General features: G+C 38.5%; 1 protein-coding gene across 1 annotated transcript in view; it reads right to left on the bottom strand.

Annotated features, from left to right (window-relative positions):
- Positions 1–7,313: 7,313 nt before the first annotated feature.
- LOC140228675 (S-phase kinase-associated protein 1-like) overlaps positions 7,314–22,126 on the bottom strand; it is a 16,062-nt gene continuing 1,249 nt past the window's right edge. The window contains exons 2-5 of the mRNA XM_072308937.1: positions 11,954–12,050; positions 10,749–10,963; positions 8,773–8,913; positions 7,314–7,531 (exon numbers count right to left, since the gene is read on the bottom strand). Coding sequence (XP_072165038.1) covers positions 7,496–7,531; positions 8,773–8,913; positions 10,749–10,963; positions 11,954–12,050 — 489 coding nt within the window. The 3' untranslated portion in view covers positions 7,314–7,495. The remainder of the gene's footprint in view (positions 7,532–8,772; positions 8,914–10,748; positions 10,964–11,953; positions 12,051–22,126) is intronic.

Raw genomic sequence — 22,126 nt, 5'->3', positions numbered from 1 at the left:
GTTGAGATAGGGTTTAAGGTTTCCAACTTTTCGTGAAATAATCATGAACTACTTTTGAAACATAAACATAAGAACAATCTTAAGAGGAATTCAAAGTTTATTCGATGAAAACTGAATTTGAAATTGTTATCCACAAATAAAGGGGTCCTGATGAGACCCACCTTTTATCAAGACCACTTTGTTTTACTTTGTTTTTGGACATCTCGGTTATTTCAAACCCGATTTTTTTTTTCAAATAAACTCTGAATACCTCATAGAATTGTATGCTCTTTAATATTTCATAAGTGGTTTTAATTTATCTCACACACACACACAAATCAAAATCCGATTCCTGGATCTCAACAAAAACTCTACCATCTCCTTGGCCTTAAGACATGCGTGGCAACAAGATCATGATTTGTGAGAAAACTTGAATAACCGAGAACTTCGGCATGAGATAAGGAAACATATACACAATCTCTCGATCTCACTCATTCTCTTTCCTGACCAGTGGCCATGGACATCACAAGTAAGTGAAATCTGGGGATACTGGTGAGATGGAGTTTAACCTCCACGTTTCTTGTGGTCAAGGATCGGTTTCGCTGGAAGAGGCTCTTTAAATTGAAACCTATTCTTACTCCCGTCTGAGCCTATTTTTCGGTAGGCTTAGCACGACGTAATCCCCTACTCGAAGTTCCTCTAGCCGATCAGGGGTAAGAGGGGAGAATTTAACGGTGGGCTCAAAATTTTTCGGAGATGGTGCATATAGAGTATTAGAAATGTAATATATGTATACGCATATATATATAGATATATATATATATATATAATATATCACGAGTTTAAGTGCAAAAACTACTAATACATCCATTTCATCATCTTGAGCTATTTGAGATTGAATCAGCTAGAAACATAGAAAATGATTACAGTAAATGTGAAAATTAATGTTAGTGATATCTTAAAGGATATTCTTGTCATGTAGGGAGTGCAGGAGCGTTAAAAGGATTTTTTTTTTCTCCTGTAATTGACGGTGACCTTCCTTTCCAAACATTGGAAATGCCGTGTTTTTGTCACTGCGTTTTAACTCTTATGTTTATGTTTAGAGATGTATATAGATATAATGAATGAAACTGAGCGAAAAAAATCCCATTTGTTTGAATTTGAATGTGTGTGTGTGTGTGTGTGTGTGTGTGTGTGTGTGTGTGCGTGTATGTATTATCATTAGGGTATATGTTGCTCTGATATTTCCATACAGAATAAAATGGAAGAAGCTGACCCTTTGAATGAGGAAAATATGAGTAATAACATTTTAACTTTTTTCTAACTATCATACTTATAACGTATCGACTGAAAGTGGTATTCTGTTAGATGACAAATTGGCGGTCCATACGTGGATCAAAATGGAGATAACATGTAGATACATAAATAAGATATACAAACACACCCACACCCACACAAACAAAAACAAACAAACAAACAAACAAACAACCATTCTAACTGGCATGTAGGACCCTACTAGAGCAACGCTTTAGAGATGTTCATAACTGTCATGCATTACTACATTAGTACACTTTCAGCCATTTCCAGTCACAAAGTTTAACGGCTGAAGTATGATAACTATACTTTGCAATTCCTATGAAACCTCATCTCCAGCGGGTTGACAGTTTATGCCGGAGTGTATACATGCACTTATTTTTAGCTCTGCTCGGGGGTAACTGTGAACTTTTTGAAACCGGGTCGATTCAATACAGCACAATCGATCAGCTACAACAAACGCCACAAAGACTCACTCGATAGTCAATCGATAGGCGTAAACGATATAACCCTTTGGGAGAAGAAAAGAGCAAGATTCTAGACAGGTAGGTTTGAAAGCTAAGTGAACATATCTCATCTTCGATTCTTCGTAAAGGATTTTTTGACAGGAGAAAATGGTGGCGCTTTAGTCAAGATCGGGGACAAATACAGAAAAAAAAAGCACACACACAAATGATAATGGTTCACTTGTATCCGCCTGTCAATCGCTGAAAGACTGTAACAGATTCTATTTTTGGATGGATGTCGACGAAGAGCTGAATTTAAAGTAGAGAAGATTACCGTCACTCAAAAGATACACAATACTAAGGACAAAATGATAAAAAGGTGAAAATAATTCGTGAACTGCCATACCGTTACCGCTAACCATGATCAGAAGATGTATACTAGCATATTTATCGTTACAAATTATCGGAGAGGAGACGGGCGTTTAATTAATTTATTATTTTTTTTTTTTTGGAGGGGGGAGGGGAGGCGCATTTTCTTCCTTCGCAATGGACTTCTTTTCTCTCTCAGTTACCCCATATTCTTAACTATCACTGTCACAGTATGTACAGATTGTCACACTAATCGTGTCAAATGTAATTTGACGTTGTAGGCCTTTTTGTATTATCACTCAAGTTTGTTTTGTTTTTGTTTTTTCTGGCGTACTAGAATTACGATGTCAGGGATGTTTCGTTTTCTTTTTACTTCTTTGTTTGTTCGTTTGTTTGTTTTAAATTCATTGTTGCTAACATGGTCATGTATTTCTTTTGCTCCTTCCCCTTTCCCCGTAGCGCCTGATGTACCCAGGTGAAAGATAACTACCACATATTGATGAAATAGCACAAAAAATAACGTCACTGCAAAATGTAAAGTGAAACAGGGTGCAGACCTTAACTGCAGCAAACTTTAGATTCATTGGAATGTGAGATTTATTTATTCTTCAACAGTTCAATTCCGCATCAAAGCGGGCAATAATACATAAAAACGATAAATTCAAGCAAATTAATAAACGTCTCATCAGAAAGAGATAACAAATAAGAAAATTGTGAACTTCAATTGAAATTGGCAGACTTTTTTTTATAAGAATATTATCGTTCATGATTTAGCGGCTGCAACTGCTTTTCCCTTGAAGTCCCTTTGATATGCTTTTACAAAATTACAATAATCAATGATTTCATGCAAAAGAGTAGACCTAAGTCCTACTGACTTCATGTCTAAAAGGGGGGTTTTAGGGAAGATTTGTTGACTAGATAGTTCAACGGAAAACTTGTGAGGCGATGGCATTTGATTATCTATTGCCGATTTGAGTGTGTGGTTGTTACTAATATCACTAATTCGTGTAAGTCATGGAAAATTATATACATGGTTCTATAACTTTCTTATTCTAGGTCCGATTTTGTTGGAACCTTTCTCATTCTGTCAATCTGATTTACTTTATTTATCAAGGCTAATATGACTAGGCCTATGGTGGTGCGGAATTGATGTTTCCGCTAAAGTTGCATGAATGGAATGTATCCACCATAGTCAGTGGTACTGTCAACTTTCTGTTAGGTCATTTTCTCAGTATCAGAAAAAATACTTTATGAAGGATATATATCAGTTTTGTTTCACGCGAGGCGATTTTTAGTCAACGGGTAACAGAAAAAACAACAACAAACTAACACTTATTTCACACTGAACAGGTCATGTCCGTATAGTAGTGTAGAGTTGAGAATACAACAGATCTTTACTCGATATACAGTGCAGAGTAAGGGCATGCAGGGGCAAAGATCACGTGGTGAACGCCGACCAAAGAGATTTTCCCCAGTGGTACATGGTAGGGAAGAGAAAAATCTCTTTGGCGCCGACGTACATGAGCGCGGCATGGACACAAGAGGGCGCTATGCTTGTTAAACAGCCGTCACGAAACCCGTTTCTTTACACGGATTTGGACGAAGACGCCAACGGCAACGTAAGGCCGAGTCTGCGACGCACATGTCAAACGCACCGCGTTTGGGACTTCTCAGGTTATAGCGAAAACGGTAATTTACCTCTCAAATGAAAGCAATGTGTGTACGTCTGTTTTGCCATGCTTTTCTTCTTTTAGTTTGTCTTTGCCTTTTAGGAAGGCTGTTGTTTGGTGATGCATTATACTATCGCACAGAAATGTGGTGATTACTATTATCCAATGTATGATTTTTAGCTACCTAACTGTTTTTGGCTCTAGTTATCAATCCTAACAAAATCAAGCACACACACAAACAGTAACACACATGAATGCACAAGGTGAACAATCAATTCATGTCGCACATTACACATGCAGCATTCTATATTTTTGCACTTCTCACACATTCAATGCTTCATGTTCTCTTCACATTGCACCACGAACTACTGTATAAATAAAATGATACTAGGTAGTTTGTATATATTCTTGTACATGAATGATCTCCTGCTGTTAGATTCTTCCTGAAAATAAGAACACGATTGTAAAAAGCTTGAGGAAAATAACTAAAAGAGGACAAAATACAAAGACATAAACACACTACACGATCTCTTTCAGTATATCATATCACAACACGACTTTAATCAGTCAACATAACAAATATTTCTAAGTGATGTTTGCACATACTGGCCGCTTGTTCGAGGGGAACACGTCTAGGTTGCAAATACAAGCTGGATCGTACGACCGACTTAACCCTGAAAAGATTATGGGATGAGAAAAACCATTCAGTTGTATTGATCAAAGGTTTTACAGGGATGCTATATGGCGGAAGGGGATGGGAAATAACTGGTATATAAACTTCATGCTGATCACACATAGGAAGGTACAGAATATAACAAGCAACAGAACAAGAGCTTTGATTTTCAAACTGCCTTAATTTCACACATTTTTTATTCTCTTTATACATGTGGTGAAGGAAAGACTTTCCTCTTCCTTATGTCATAGGCCAAAAATGAACTAATTTAATATGAAATACCTCAAATATACACACTGACGGTAGAGTCATTACAGAAGAGAGAATACTTAACATCATCGGTGTTCTAAATGCGAGAGTGTTACGACGACTTTGCAGAGATATCTTTAACATCAAATCAATGCATATCTACGATTCAGTATTCATACATAAAGGGCCAAGGGTACAATGTGTAACTAGGAATGGTAATCGTGTTAGGGAGAGCGCGTAGCAGTCTGTTCAATACAGCCCTCTACAGTTCTTGCATCCATGAATTCTTCCTCAAACTTGGGCGTGCGGCGAACCTATACAGGACTGCCTACATGAGATGCTCGACCATGGTATTATGGTCTCCTTACAAACAAGACCTGCCAATCTATCAGTCTCGGGAAAGTGACAAATTCAGACATAAAAAAAAAAAAAAATACTTATCACAGTATTTCTTTTCCTCTGCACCTGCATTCCACCAGTGTAGGCTCTTTTCCATCACCGTGGACAAATTGATAGATCAGTCCCGGAATGCCACATATGCATCATGCGGCAACAACATTATCTTGAGTTACTCGTTCAGCCTTTATGCTTTGCTTCAATTGTTTGGTTCATCTATTTCAGGAGCATTTTGTAAGTTTTACGATTGCAAAATGAGATCGCATCGAGTAGATCGAGTTCGGCAGACCACCTCACATCTCCTGACATGCTCTGTTGAGTGCTCTCTAGGTGACAAATGTACACTTTATATATGAAGAATAGATAAACTGTAGCATCACGCATAAACAGCAGAGGTGCCGACTATCAGAAACATTATAAAGACTTGATACAATCACCAGAGTTTATATACATCATGCATTCTGTCATGTAGACTACAACGTGTGAACAATTATATCTATACAACGAACAGGGAATTCTGAATGTTCTGGACAGGGTTTACCCTATGTATATATTAAAACAAGAAAATAAAAACTAAGCATCATTTTTATACTCCTCATATTCACTCAGTTTCAATCTGCTGCATATTCATTTGTTATTTTTAAAAATAAAAAGAAGTGTCTTGTTAATACAATGGTGTATACCAGGATTTTTTTTTTTATGCAAATATCTATTTCGAAAAATTACATGAAACATGCTGCATCGTATCTCCAACAAATATTACAGCCAGGTATTATAAAGACTTATCGACAATACAAAGCTAATCAACATGTAAAACTGATTTCCCCTGCCCCTATGTGAGCAAAGGATAGACACAGGATTATGTTTTACTTCAGGCCGACTCCCAGATGTGTAGTGACATTAAATAAAAAAAGAACAGTAAGACGCAAACTACATCACACATGCGTACAACAATCTCTGTACGTGCCTCTTTGGCTGTAATTTGCCACTACAGTAAAATAGTATCCACATGACAGGACTTTGATTAAATAGCGATTATCGAACTCAAACTTATCTATGGTATTAACTAAAGATGGAGAATAATCGTACATATTGCATTTCTCAAAAATCATCCCAAAGTCCTCCTAGTTTTCATCACCACTGGAGGACATTACAATGCAGGACATCATTCACACTACATTGGCCTCTTATCAGTCTGAAATTTTGGTTGGAAACTTTGTAATTTTGCACCGGTTTCCTTCTACCATAACGAGGAATTACTGGTACCAAATCACAGAGCAGTTGTAACCTGTGTCGATACAGAAATCCACTCCCGAGAAGGCAGAGTAAAATCTATATTTGTTTCTTTTGATATTTGCAAGTTTGTGCTTTTTTCTTCTCATTTTCAAATTTGTGTGTCGGAATTGGCTATATCACCTTGCTCCAAAAAACATTGCGGCATATATTTTTCTCTTCTTTTTTTTTTGTACCTGTGCATATTCAAATACTTGCTACTTACAAAGGCAATCCATTTATGATTGCCGAGAATTTACAAAATGTAAAATTAACCCTTGCAACATCAAGCTCTTGAAGCAGTTACAACTAGTCATGCATGCCACCGAGCTCTTGCTTAATATACAACAGAGACAAAGATCACACTCAAAACTTAGGCCTCTGACAAATTATACTTCCCTCATTTCAACGTTCAGGTCTAACATGTACAAGTTGGGTTTTTCACCCCTCTCTGTCTATCTCTCTCTTGCCCTTTGTTTTCTGTTGTTGTTGTTTTGTTTGATAAAGTTGTGTTTGTTGATTGACAAGTTTAAGTACAGTTGAATATCAACACAGAATGTTTGTAAGATGCTTGCTCGCGTTGATGTGAATCATAGGCACCATTACTACATCTTGTCAATAACAACAGCAGCATGGGATACAAATTGGTTGCAATAAGATACTTCATACAGAGGATACGTTGCAAAGGAACAACTTTGAATTGCTGATTTCCTACATCTGACAAATGAGCTATTCACGTTTTTCAAAAGCAAAAATAGAAATTAGGCAAAGACACGACTTTCCACAAGCACTGAAACAATAATGCTGCATATCACTGATGTCTGATACATGTACTAATCAAATTGGGGTTTGCAAAACATCATACCACTTTCTATCAAATTGTTGTGGATTTCCCAACAAGGCAGGCATGAGCTTAAGTATCCCCCAAACCCCCCCCCCCCAAAAAAAAAGAGAAGCTTTGGGTGAAATAGAAAGAGACAAAAACACATTGGTGCAGGCCCGTGGCGTGGGAAATGACGTAACTGCAACGCAACGACCTAAAATTTACATGACCTTCCCGTGACGGTGCGCACTCACATTCTGCATAAATAGCCTTGGACAGCGATGACCAGGGTGGCTTGATGACATTACTTTTCTTCGCACCAGCTGTTTTCTTTCCTTACCTATAAAAACAAAACAAAAACATGATAAATGCACACTAAAATTTAGTGAAGTCATGAAATAAAGAAATATTTGAGACATTTGCTTCAAAATGTGATATATTTTTAAACGTATGTTAGTAATGTTGTAACTGACTATTGGAACTTCCTAACGACTATCAGATTTTTAAAGCATATCTGAGAAGAGTCTCCTGACCCTACTTAAATGTGAATCAGCACTGCACACTGCATAGCACAAAGTTCACCAATGTATGTCTGCTACCAAGAGGTTACTTGTATGTGACATAGCAGTTACGTATGATAGTAAGTCTGAAACAATTGAATTCGGTGCACATGTTCACTTCTTGTCGCTCTGAGTACTGCCAATGCCAGTACTGGCCATGAACAATACCTTAGTAGATTCACCATGTTGAATTTCATTCTTGATTTAGAGTTGAACATCAAGCAGAGTACTTCTTCACACATTCACTGAAATTTATGACACAGTATTTGTTTAAAACCTAAACATGTTTTCCTTGATGCACAGAAATTTAGAGGACTTACTTTCAGTCATCGTTCACACACAAATGCTGATGCGATCTCTTCCAATTGTGATAAAGCAGGTGAGGACATGAGCAATTAAGGTTTCTTCCATGTCATGTTTACATACACCATTACAGCTGTTCTCTATTATCAAATATTCTCTATTATCAAAACCTAATCTTCTAATTTGGAAACCTTACAAATGGTCGAAACACCTACACAAATACATATGCACATATAAATTCATGTATATTTTGTGATATGCAGATAGCATTACTTGCATACCTGCCAACATTTCAAGATGAAATATCTTACTCGTGGATTGCAAAAATCTTATTTTATATGCAAACTGAAGTTAAAAATCTTACTTTTGGTCAAATCTTCAGAAAATACACATGAAAGGTATATCTAAATATTTTTTTAAAATCTGATTTCTCTGACAGAAAATCTGATTTTGCTATTTTTAACATAAAAAATCTTACTGAATCTGATAAAATCTTACTAGTTGGCAAGTATGTACTTGTTACGTACAATATTATAATTTGTATGTTTTCATTGTAAACTGAATGTATTTCAGCCTCTGAGCTGCTATTTTCTGTGCAATATACCACATCAATTCAATTGCACGACCATATTTTCCCCACACAAAATCCACCCTGTGGGACCACAGATTTTCCATTCTCACTTTGGTAATAACCAGAGATGCAGAGCCTAACACTCACCTGTTCTTCTTCTGCTGGAGTGAAGTCATTTTTAATGTTAAACGTCTTGCGGATCTCCTCCGACGTCTTGCCCTTGATCATGTTTGCCACCGTCTTGCAAGTAGCGTCCAGGAGGCCTTTGATGTCAAGATAGTTGGCAGCCTTTTTTTTTGTGGAATAGCATGAAGAACGTAGAAGAAGAGTTTATGTCTGTGAGACCCATTTTAAATGTATAAAACATGTGTATGAATCTGAATAAGCCAGTTCACAGTCCCACTGTGTGCACGAGCAGAAAAAGGTCATGTGTACAATCAAGCATGTTGGTTTTTTAATTAACTGAGATAAGCATCTGCAGTGAAGTGATTATCAAATCTTAAATTACACTGTATTTAATCTTTATACTGTAAAAGTGGATATTTTGGCGCTCAGCTGGATAAGATGAATTTTGCATGTTTTTAATTCCACGGAATCAATTCACTCAGAAGTGGAAAATTATGACGTGCAAAAATATTTATGCGTTTTTATTTTCATGCTGGTTTCTGGTCATCCGAATGCACAAATATTTCCACACAGCAAAAATCTCCACGTTTACAGTAAATGGTGCTCACTAGCACATCCACCTGAGAGAAGGCCTCGTATCTGGTAATAACAGAAGAGGTTGTTTAAGCACTCAATACAACACAATGAAATGGATGCTTGGCCAAGTGTCAATAGATGGTCCATTCTAGTCACCTGGTTTACAAGAGTTCATTCTTTGTTTGAACATGATTTGTTATGTTGGTCAAGCTAAATATGCATCTTGCCTTTTTCGAAAACAAGTGACATGCCTAACCGGCTGAGAAAAAAGAGAACGGTCATATGCGCCAATGTGCACACAAGCATATTGTGAACTGGCTTATAGATATACTCTCAAAAAGTCTGTTTTCAGATGACTGAGCGCACACTCCCACGACAAATTGGCATTAATGGCAATATATATGGAGTACGGCTCCATGACATTTGCTCCTACGACAATTGCTCTAATGAAATATCTGCACTCTTAATAGCCAAACATAAATTCTACCCACAAACATAACCCTACCCTAATCTCAATCCTCACATCAAACTCAACCTAAACACTATCACAACCCTAACCCAAAGTCCTTTGAGAAATAAGATCAGGGGCCTGTTTCATAAGACTTGTCGTCAGTGACAAGTTGTCATAGATGTGACAAGCTACTGAAATCCTTGTATCTGATTGGCTGAGAGCAAATTTGTCATAGAAATGTGGCAGTTGTCACTGATAACATGCTTTATGAAATGGGCCACAAAGCAACTGTTGTAGGAGCAATGTTGTGTCACCATGGAGTACATAAAATGTTATTAAAATCATGGACCATCTTTGTCAAAGTTATCAACAGGAATGTAAGAGAAATATGACAATTTCTTTGATTCCATTTCTCTTCTCCAATAAAAAGCACCTCTGCTCTCTCCAAGGCATGATACATCTCCCTGCAGCATCGTCAGTGAAAATCTGCTCCATGTGCCACTTATATGTATCATTGAGCATAGAAAAATCCAACAAAAGCACTATCATTTTGGACCAAAGTGGACAAGAATCATTAAAACAAAAGGTAACTTCAGTTTCTCATACATTTTGCATTCCTTCTTTTTCTATGACACAGTGATATTCAGTCACAAGTATGGTATGTAAATTAGAGGACATGTTAGCATTGTCCCCTGGAATATCTCCAACTGTAGTGCCTGCAAATCTGTGCATTGTTTTTTCTTCTTTTTTTTTTTCAAGTAAAATACCATAGAATGATATCTATGTCATCCTTACCTATTATCTGTTTGATCTGAAAAAAATATTCACAGATATGTTTGTACTCAAGTGACTTTAATCCACTGTAGATTGGCCTGACACTGAGTGGAAATTCCCTCTGGGAATACGCTCTCCAAGGCCAAGACTGTGCAATGATTCAAATATGTTTGGGGGTGAGGGTCGTAAAACACACCAGTATGAGCTCGAAGAGCGTGCCCTGGTCGACTTTGAGGAACTCCTGGTCGTGGGGGCAGATGTCGTCCGTCCTCTTCTCCCGGTTCTCGTCGTCTTCCGGTGGCGGAGGATCGTCCTTGTGGTAGTGGCACCAGTGGAGGACCTTCTTTAAGATGGTGGAGTTGACGTTGGGGAGTGGGATGGCGTCATCGTCGTCCTCATCCATACCAAGATCTGGGTTGCATGTGCACAGAGAAAATTGGTCAGCACATACGATTGGCATCATTATTATCATCCTTTCTGTCCACTTGACATTTACTTTTTATGTACCTGCATCAAGGGTTTTGGTCCTCTTTCAATCCCCCTCCCCCCATTTTGCTTCTTTTGTAATACACTTTGTATTATGTTCCTCTGCTATCACACAATGGACGTGCAAATAGAAGTAAAAGTCTGAATTCCCCTGTGCCTGTTCATTGTACTGATTTCTGATCATCTTAGTTCATCCCATGATACACACTGTAAAAGTGCATACACATACATGTACACAAGTGAGCATAAAGCCAGCATCTATAAAAAGAGAAATGCCTTCTCTTACACAAAATCCTTGTACATCACATGACAACGTAGGTACACTTACTCCTAAGAAGTACTTCCTTGGACTGACAAAGATTTTAGCTTGAATACACCATTCATGCACACAAGAAACAAATCTCGTCTCAAATGGTCACCAAAAAAAAAAAAATCTCCGCCATAATACAACGTACCAGCATACATCTGTTTGTTCATTTGTGCTGTTCAGATATATTTTCCTAAAACTGTGTACAAGACTACAGAAATATTTACATTGTAGGTACATAAAAACACAAAAAGCACTTGTATACAAAGTCTCATAGTAGCACTATAATCATGCTACGTAGTACTGTAAGGTTATGGAAAGCATTAGCAGCAGCTTTTAGTTTGCGGGTCTCTAAGAGTTCCTTCAATACTTTTAGGAAACTTTCATAACTATTTTCTTTTTCAGGCTTTACAAGGGAAATGATTTGATAAAACAATTTTCTTCAGGATTAAGACTGTAACTGCAGCTTTTAATTTAAATTCATCTACACACATTCAGCCTTACAAGGCTGTAGATGTGCATATATACATGTACTCATGTAAACTCTAATGAACGATGTCATAAACTGAACGATTCAGGTCTTACATGAACCAATAATCAGGCCGTACCTTCTAACATAGTCTTGATAATTACTGACTGCCTTGCTACCTCCACATCGACTTCAAATACTTCTCCATCTGAGCTTTGTAACTTGATGTTAGGCATCTGGAAAGAAGAAGGACAATACATACATGTATTAAACAAAAAATAGATACACTGTATATACCCCTTTTTAAAGTGCATTTTTCATAAGCTTTTAGCAAGTCATCATTACAGACAAAATATAATTATGAAGCTTCTGAAAGCTGCAATATTCTAAAACAAGAGACCCGCGGGTCTAGCACTCACCTGAGTATCGCAAGTTCACCTTTCACGCAGTCACTAATCTAAATTATTCACAGCTCTACTAAAATTTGACCAGGCATTCTCAAGTAGAAGATGAAAATGTACAATAAGGGCCCAAATTTTTTAAGATTCCTTAATTTAGGGGGGATTGGGGCCCCCTGGGGCCCTCTGGGTGGGGCATGGTGCCCATTTTAATAAATTGAGATCCTGACCCCCTAGGGATGATACCTGCCAAGTTTGATGAAAATCCATCATGAGGTTTTCAGGAAGAAGATGAAAATGTACAATTCAGGCCCCCATTTGGACCTTCCCAACTCCCCCCCCCCCCCCTAAGAGGGGCACCCCTGGATCTGCTATGAAGAAACTTGAAACTACAGTCATTAATGTACTCACTCATAATATTATCTTAGCTCTATAACTTCTGATTCTAGAGAAGTTTTTTAAAGATTCCTTCATTGTGGGGGGTTTGGGCCCCCTGGGGGCCTTCTGGGTGGGGCATGGTGCCCATTTTAGCAAATTGAGATCCTAACCCCCTAGGGATGCTACCTGCCAAGTTTGGTGAAAATGGGTCATGGGGTTCTCAAGAAGAAGATGAAAATGTACAATTTAGACCCCATTAGGACCCCTCCCCACCCCCTTCCCCTGGGTCCCAAGGGGGGCACCCCTGATTCTGCCATGAACAAACTTGAAACTACAGTCATCAATGTACTAACTCATAGTATTAACTTAGCTCTATCACTTCTGGTTCTAGAGAAGAAGATTTTTACAGATTCCTTAATTTTGGGGGGTTTGGGCCCCCCTGGGAGCCCCCTGGGTGGGGCATGGTGCCCATTTTAACAAATTGAGTTCCTAACCCCCTAGGGATGCTACATTATGTACCTGCCAAGTTTGATGGAAATCGGTCTTGGGGTTTTCAAGAAGAAGATGAAAATGTAAAAAGTTTACGCACGAAGGACGACGCACGACGCACGACGGACGACGGACGACGCACGACGGACGCCGGACGAAGGGCGATCGCAATAGCTCACTTGAGCCTTTGGCTCAGGTGAGCTAATAAAATACCAAACATTTCCCCCCCCCCCCCATCTCAAGGGTATGACATAATCACAAATTTCGGACATGCTCCTATGCAATTTTGCTCATGGCTGATATAGAACTCCTGTGATGAAATCAGAAAAGAAAGTTCTACCCTATTCTAGAGAAGAATAGCAAACTTCCCACCTAAGAAACAAAATACAATACATGTGTTTTATGGATGGGGGGGGGGGGGGGCAATACCGCGAGTTGTAAAGTTCACACATCTGGATCGACATGCGAAATTCTAATAAAACAGAATAAATGCGCAGTATACTGCGTGTACAATAGTCCCCATGCCCACTACATCTCATAGTATGATACTTTTTCCAATAAAGCTATAAAAGAGCACAATTGTTAGGATCAGTAAAAACTAATAGGCTCTCTTCAGTGTCAAATGATGGGTAGTCCATAAAGGCAGTCACTGTAAGTCACATTGTTTGTTTGTTTGTTTTCAAGTACCTGTAGTCATTTGTTCAGAGCAAAAATGTGAGGTGTAAATGGTAATCACCTAGAGCCTTTTCAATAGGTTGGAATGTGCATCTAGTCTCTGTTTTCATAGAGACAATCAAGACAGCACCGAATGATGATCATTAGGACATTCTATGCCTACAACTGGGTGGCTCGGACTGTATTCCTATGTACACAATGGCTTATTCAAAGCACTACATGCAAGGGGCATGCTACAAGTTGTGCTACAAGTTGTATCTATAAGGGCCATGGGCACTAGTGCTCTTAATACAAGTATATACATGTAAGTCACTCTCTTTATCTATCAGTCTAGCCATCTTTCCATATATTTATCAACTCCCCTCTCTCTTTTGATCTATCTATCTGTCCTTTTCTGATTCAAATTGTGTTTGCCCAAGTCTCATTAGTGCCCAAGTCTCATTAGTGAGCATTGTTGCATACCTGCCAACCCTGAGACTTAATAAATCTGAACAAACAAAGAAAAAAATATTCAAAAATCTGAACTTTCATAAATTTCATATACATGAGTACTTTACTATTGCAGATATTTCCAAAAAATCAGAACACACTCAAATTAATGTGTTAGGTTTCAGTGAAATATCTGAATATTCAGATTAAAACTTAACAGTTGGCAGGTTGTTGTGTGACTTTCTACATGCCAGGTAGGTTGAGACAGTACTTCATTTTAAAAAAAACGGCCAGACGGGTACAATATGTGTATTGAATCTCACATCAGTGGCTGAAAAAAAAAAAGAATGTTCACAGCTACATGAGGTACTGTACATTGCTCAGTTGGGCTGGAAGTACTCAGCCCCTCACTACCCCATTTAAAAATGGTTACTCATATATATCCAAACGAGATATGCCAGGAGAACTGCTTCAAATGAAGAGATAATATCAGTAACAGACATGCGCACACTCCGTCTGTCTTTAATATCGCATAATATCAACAGTAGATTCCACTTTCAGACATATAAAACTGTTGGATTTAGTCCGGGGTTCCATTGACATTCGATTATAAATGCACCAGATGTAGTACCAAATTTACTATCAAACATACTGATATCTATTGACAGTTCTGCCACATTTGCGTGACAAAACATAGACCCCGTTTACAGTGCGAGGCTCGGCCGCCTTCATTTCGGTGTAAACGCGCAAAAGGCCAAATGCGGGGCCAAAATTTGGCCTCGCTCTGGAGGTGCTCTCGGCCGTGGCCGAGCCCCGCTTTTTCTCAGTGTAAACGCAAAGTGGGCCAAATGCACGGCCAATTTTAGTCTGGCTTCCAAACCCTCTGCTCGTATTTTTTCGCTGTTCAGGGTATTAACCCCCTCAACGTCGAAAACTAGTATAGTTTAAGGTGGTTTTGTCCTGCAAAGGATTTTTCCTTCGGCAAAGGCCTTTGCCCGAACAGCGACTTCGTCGCCACGGAATTCAGTTGGCAAAGGGTCTGAAAACCAGACAATACCAAATTGCATTTGTTTACAAGCAGAGCGCCACTACGACAAAATATTGAAAGGTTTGAATCAAAAGCGCGGCCGAGCCCGGCAGTGTAAACGGACAAAATTGTGAGCCTCGGCCGAGCAATTGAGGCCGGGCTGTAAACGGGGTCATACAGTTATAGTGCACTATGGGATTTTGGCCATTTTTTTTTTCTCGCTATACAAGTTACATTAAAGGAACTGTACAGTACTGGTTGAGGTGGGGATTCATGTTTCGAACATTCCTAAGTGAGATAATGAGAAACTTCTTATAAAATATGTTATGAAATGGGTTCAAGAATGTAGCCAATAGGAAGCGCTGAAATGAGACACACCTCCTTCCTTTACTTCAGTACAATTGCACTGCCTGTAATCCTATGGTAGATTGCCGATCGTCTGTGAGCGCGGCGGCTCCTTTGATGAATTGCATGCATACGCGCTGTCAATCCTGTAAACAACTTCTAGTTCGGGCTGCCGGCCGGCCGGCCTGTCTTCCCTTGTGCATAACATGTGTGGCGCACGTATGTATACTCTACTATACGTACACTTTGTACAGTACAGTAGACCAAGCGTTATGGGACCGGACGCGTACATGGAGTCACTTTGAAGAGCAAATCCAACGATTTAGCAGGTTAATTCTCACGCCGTTTTCAGAGTATGTTGTCTAGTAGGCCTATATGAGGAGTCTATATCAAGTCTTTAAGGTAAAGGGTGCATATTCTATGTAAAATAAGTAAGTTTTCATGCGGGAACTTACAATGTGTAAGTGTCCGGAAACCCAACCCCCCCATTATACTAAAGTTATACTGTATGTGCGGGACTTCCGCGAGTGCGACGTGCGTAAATGTTTGGGACGAACATCTTCGGACGTCTTGACCCACAAAGGTACGTGAAAAACGCTGAAAAATGACGTTAGTTTTCGAATTTTCGACCCATTTTATAAAACAAATGATGCACAGGATTATTTCGTGGCGTTAGTGGAGGCGTAGCTCACTCTCGGGTATTTACAATGTAGTGCAACATGCACTCGGCTTCGCCTCGTGCATGTTTCACAATTGTAAATACCCTCGAGTGCACCACGCCTACACTAACACACTCTATCCTGTGCATCATTTGTATAAAAGAGCATGTAATTTTAAATAGGATTCCACGTTTATTTGATGAAAATTGGTTTTCAAATGGCTGAGATATCCAGAAAAGTGATAATAATAAAAGGCGACAGGCCACGCCTTTATTAGGATCTCTTTGTTTCACCTTATTTTTTGGATATCTCAGCCATTTCAAAACCAATTTTCATCATATATGTGTACTTTTGATACTCCTTAGAATTGCATGCTCTTTGACATCTCATAGAGTGGTTTCTGAATATCTCGCAAAACGTTAAAAGCTAAATCCTCACCTCAACCAAAACTGTACACACCCTTTAAGGTCTTGCTACATACTGTAAGATTTCTCACCATCTATCACAGTATACTTACTGTAAATGACTGATATGAAGCAAGTTTGCATACAGGCAAATGGCTGTACTAATGAAAAGCCAGCAGAGATGACCAAATTTGGTATGTGCCACTGTATTGGAATAGATATTGCACCATCATTCATTCACATCATAGCTACACCTCTTTGGCATATCTGCATGATGCTCAACCTTTGCACAAAACAAGCAGAGCAGCACAAAATGTGTGTGTGTGTATGTGTGTGTGTGCATGTGTGTGTGTGTGTGTATCTGTCTGTCTGTTTGTGCATGTGTGTTGTGTGTGAGCATGCGTGTACAGGTATGTGTGATGTGTTTATACATCCTGCTACTGTTTTTATCTCCATGTAGCCTACCATGCAATGAAGTGCATCTGAAGTTCATGACCCAAGTACTTGACTCAATCAATAAACAGGATTTCCTTTTGGTACATGTCACCCTCTATTGCCCCACACAGCCAGTGCACGCAGTAAACATTCCTGTCATGATTTAGCAGCAGTTGCTAATCTTGGCACTCAGGGGAAGTGCTGGCATCTAATGCAAGCAGGAGTAACATGCGGTACAGCTGGAAATGTCCTAACCAATCAGTCGACATTGTCATAATCGACAAAATCTGTTGTTGTTGTTGTTGTTGGTTTTTTTTTTTATGTTTTATCAGAGATCAATAATGGAAAAGCAAGTGCAAAGTTACGCAATTTCAGTGGCAATCCAACATTGGCACACACTTCGAAAGTAAAAAGAGCTCTGCCGACATGCATGTACCGGTAATTGTACACTGTTTGTAAAGAGGTATCAAGGACCGGCATGGCCCCACTGCACTGACCTGCAAAATTTATCCAACCCTGAGCATTTTTAAAAACAAACATTGAACTTGATTTCATTATCACAACAGTGCAAGATTGAGATATCATTCTTTTAAATCACTGCCACATATACAGTATATTGTATGTGTGGTCACATGTGTTTGTACATGTATGTATGCATCTCGTGCATAATTTGCACATTGTAGCATGTTTTCATGTGACTTTGTGGCCTTAAATGGGCAAACTCTGCAAGTTACAACATAAGTATCCCATGCCACAGAAGAACTAACAAAAGCAAAAAACCAAATCAAGACAAACAAATCAAAACCTGATCAACCTTCTAAATATATCTATGGCAAGTTTAATACTCCAATATGTTATTTTTTTTTTTTTTGTTTCCTTTTTCCCATAACTCACATTTACCAATTGTTCAATTATCATGCAAATGCTGATCTGTATACAATCGTGACTGCTCAACATTTCTGCAAAGTCACATCTCATGGGAGTGCAAAGTACTAGTAGTACATTGTATATTTCCTGTCTAGGTACACTGTACAGTATGGGCATTAACAGGAGCCGTGAAAAAAAAAAAAATGTTTTTAATAGTCTTTGCACCTCTTGTTCATCTGTCATGTAATCTGTTTACTGTTCCTTTTTTTTTTCTCTCCCCTTCTCTGTGTACATGAGTGAGTTGGAATAATTGTTTCACAGAATATGACTTTTTGTACACCCCATTTACAATTTGTAAAAGATATTTGGAGTAGGCCTTTAAAACATAGCTTGAAAAAACATGACATCATGAGAAAACTGATTGGAATCTTATTTAATACCTAGTGAGATATTACAGCGCGTTACCTCGGCACGTGTACGCATACAATGTACATGTACATGCCATTTCACAGAGCTCTGAATACATATCTAGGCAAAAGAACATACAGACATTGTTTGGTAAGGCAGCAGCACTTTCCGTGGAGCCATAATCTTATTCTTTGATTTTGTAATCATTTGATAAAATATTGTCTCATTTTCTCACAATTTGCGGTTTTGATACTAAGCACTCTTTTTAATCTCTGAATAGTACTCAAGTACACAGAAGCAACAAAAAGTGATTGTAAACGCTGTACTAATTTGCTCCACAGTATTCGAACTTGCCTTTGAGGCCACCTGTCTATGGCTTCCCCTATGTATCGTATCCCCCTCCCCCCTTCCCCTAGAGAAAAAGCTACCTTAAAGACCCTGTGCATAGCAGCCAATGTGACCAGCAGCCACCAATATTGTTTCCTGTGGTAGATTTTAACCTGTAAAGTGGCAACAGACTTGAATATACGGATCTGCAGGTGATCCAAAAACTTACAGCACATACATAGTGTGTTTTCTGCTTTGTAGTCTAACGTGGCCAGTGGCCACCAATATTGTTTCCCATGGTAGATTTAAACTACAGTATGTTAAGTGGCAACAAGACTTGAATATAACAGACCTGCAGGAGATCCAGTAACTTTTACAGTGTAAATAGTGCGTTTTTGTGCTTTGCAGCCACGCCGGTCATGCACCGTTTAGTGATCACCACCACTCTACTTACCCATATTTCATAATGAAATTGTGAAAAGCTTGCTTGCTGTATGCACGCCAGGTTGAAATAATTTGATCAATAACGGCATTGTTCAATGCACAAGACCAGAGACTCCAACTCTCCCGTTTTTGACAGGAGATCTCCCGCCGAAAACCTCATTTTGCAAAATCTCCCGTTCTCCTGCTTGAGATTTAATTTCTCCCGCCCTGGCTCTGTGTCTCCTGTTGGAAAGGATTTCTTACTTATTGCTATCGTATGTTGAAAGAATAAGCCTTAGATAGCACCAGAGAGCAAGACATGTGCATACTTGTATACCATGATACACATTACAAGTACAGTGTACATTGTGCAAGTATGACTTAATACCTGTAGCAACAATGATACCTATATTGCATGCAATACACGAAAAAAGTCAGATAACCTGTCAATAGTGGCCACTTATATATTATGGCCACTTTTTCAATTCCTTTGGGTGGCTGCTATAGACAGGGTTGACTGTATTTTTTATAACCATGGCCTACACACATTTCATATACATGTATATGCCTAATATATGTACATGGAAATCATCAAGGGGACATGTTTGGAGGAAAAAAGAAAGAAGATTAGTCTCTAAATACATCTCACGCATGCAGGCGGTAGAGTCTCATGTTTCTACAGTATCATGTGTACTGATTTTTTTTTTTTTTCATAGTGACTGTATGATCACCGCACAGATACCATAGACATTCAATGTTTATGGAGTCACCATACATAATGTACATGTGCAGTACTGTACATGTAGCACACATTTTTGACAGTGTAGGCAGACAGACAGGTCAGGCTGCAAGACGAGATTAGTCAAACTCTAGTAACCCTATGCCTTTGGATCTTCATTTGGTAATACTTGGCAAGGATTGCTTTATTTACATTGTAAAGCAAGCTACCGATAATTTTGATCATAACACAATGACCAAAATTGGACCACTTGCTACATCTTAGGTTTCTACATTAGAAACCTAGATGCTTTTGCGCGTGGTGAACATTGGCACGGGAGGTAGAACCTTGGTGCAGGTGCAGATAAGTGTACCTTGTTTACTTGTTTGTCTATTCATTTGTTGTTCAAGAGTACTAAAGTTTTAGTTGTTCTTTATTGTTGTTTTAGCAGGGAGCAGCTACTTTCTCTGTTTTTCTGGTCACTTCAATAGTTTCTACAAGGAAATGAAAATGTTATTGAATACACAAGAGTCTGGCACAGCTCATGTACAGTGTACATTCAATTAACTACTCGTAACTACGTACATCACTAACCTCAAAATGTAAAGTTATTTCATGGTGATAGCCACCCAAACATCCCATCCAGCCTATTGTACCTTTTTATTCCTTCCTTTACAAACAGCAACAACAACAAAAAATAAAAATACAATTGGGTTACTTTTCATTGCCTCTGATTTTGTAGCTAAGTATGCATATTACAATAACTTATCATTTGCTACTTCAAATTTAACTGGGTATTTCCACAGCAAAAGGAGAAATTTCAGAGATGTCAGGTTATTTTCTGTTTCCATTGTGCATTTCTCCCAAATACAATACGATCACTTAGACCACTTTAAGTTTAATGAGAGATAATTTTGCCCTACAACTGCATCAAACAGGCAATCTATCAGAATTTTTGTCAAAATGAAAATGTTACATTGGACTGAAATAGGTTTACTGAAAATTTGTTGCTTTTCAACTGAATGGCTTAATAGTGATATTGATAAGAAAAAGAAAAGAACAGCTCTAAAGTTCCATTGAACTCTGTGTTTTACACCATTTCCAGACATTTCTATGCTCTGTCACATTTTGGTCAGTCATATGTTCACCACAAAGTCTTCAAAATAGTATCAAAACACAATGTTCTATAGAACTTTAGGGCTGTCCTTATCATAACATCTATGAAACCATTAAGCATAATGATACCCACTCTGAGCAAATGCATAAAGATTGATAAGTATTAAAAGGTTACACTTCCATACATTATGAGGCAATCATGCTCTTTAGGGCCCTACCTTTACCTCAATGCCTGTATGCCAAGGTGATATCCCATGAACCACGCAATGAGAAGCTGACGAGCTTCTCTTGTTGTACACATGAAATGCCTTGACAAGTAAGGTCAGTAAACTTGCCTCACACTGCAATTTTGACTAACGATATCTTGAGATGGCGAACGCTGAGCGATATTGTGTGCCTTTTTTCCAAGCTTTTCTCTCCATTGCAGAAATATCTAGCTGTACGTGCCACCATATTATTGGTTTGATTTTAAGGCTGCCTAACACTGTGCGAGTTCTTGCGATACAACAGCCTCTGATTTTTTAGTGTAGGTCCCAACAGTTGCTAGCAACAACAATCACAGTACAGTAGTATCATGCTAGACTTCAGATCTCTACACCTGTATGCCTATCTAATATTTAATATATTACCACTGCACTGGACCCTTCAAGGTCAAGCATGTTCAGGTATCATCAGGCTATTAATGGTAATGGCACAAGCATGAACACTGCAATCCATGCCACTGAATCCAAGTTCTCTTGAATTTTAGTTTTACACTACATTGTACTAGTAGGCCTACTAGTCTAGTATAGTAGGTGTCCAACACATCGACACTGCACATTGAAACAGAACATTTGAACATTCACACATGAGATAACACGCAGTGGGTTTGCATCTTTCACTGGGGATTTGATGATGTCAAAATATTACTGAAAAAAAAATGATAATAAACAAGATCAACAGCAAAACAATCAAAATGACACATAGGAAAAGCACAAAATTTACATGCATTTATTACTATGTTTTGTCAATACATGTAGGGGTGTTGGTTTCAAAGTACGGCGCAACTGAGCGTGTCAAAGCAGTTCGAAGCAGTTAAATTACTGTATACGCTATATATTTCGCGAGGGTTTTATTTTCGCGAATTTTGCGAGTCGGGAGCTCTGGTAGAACAGTGGCAACACTGAAGAGGCTACCCTGGGTAAATACGACCTTATTATTATTATTATTATTAT

The sequence above is a fragment of the Diadema setosum genome, chromosome 5 (genome assembly GCF_964275005.1).
Source record: "Diadema setosum chromosome 5, eeDiaSeto1, whole genome shotgun sequence".
NCBI lineage: Eukaryota > Metazoa > Echinodermata > Echinoidea > Diadematoida > Diadematidae > Diadema > Diadema setosum.
The sequence above is the reverse complement of the archived record's forward strand: the minus strand, read 5'-3'. Positions and strand labels throughout refer to the sequence as shown.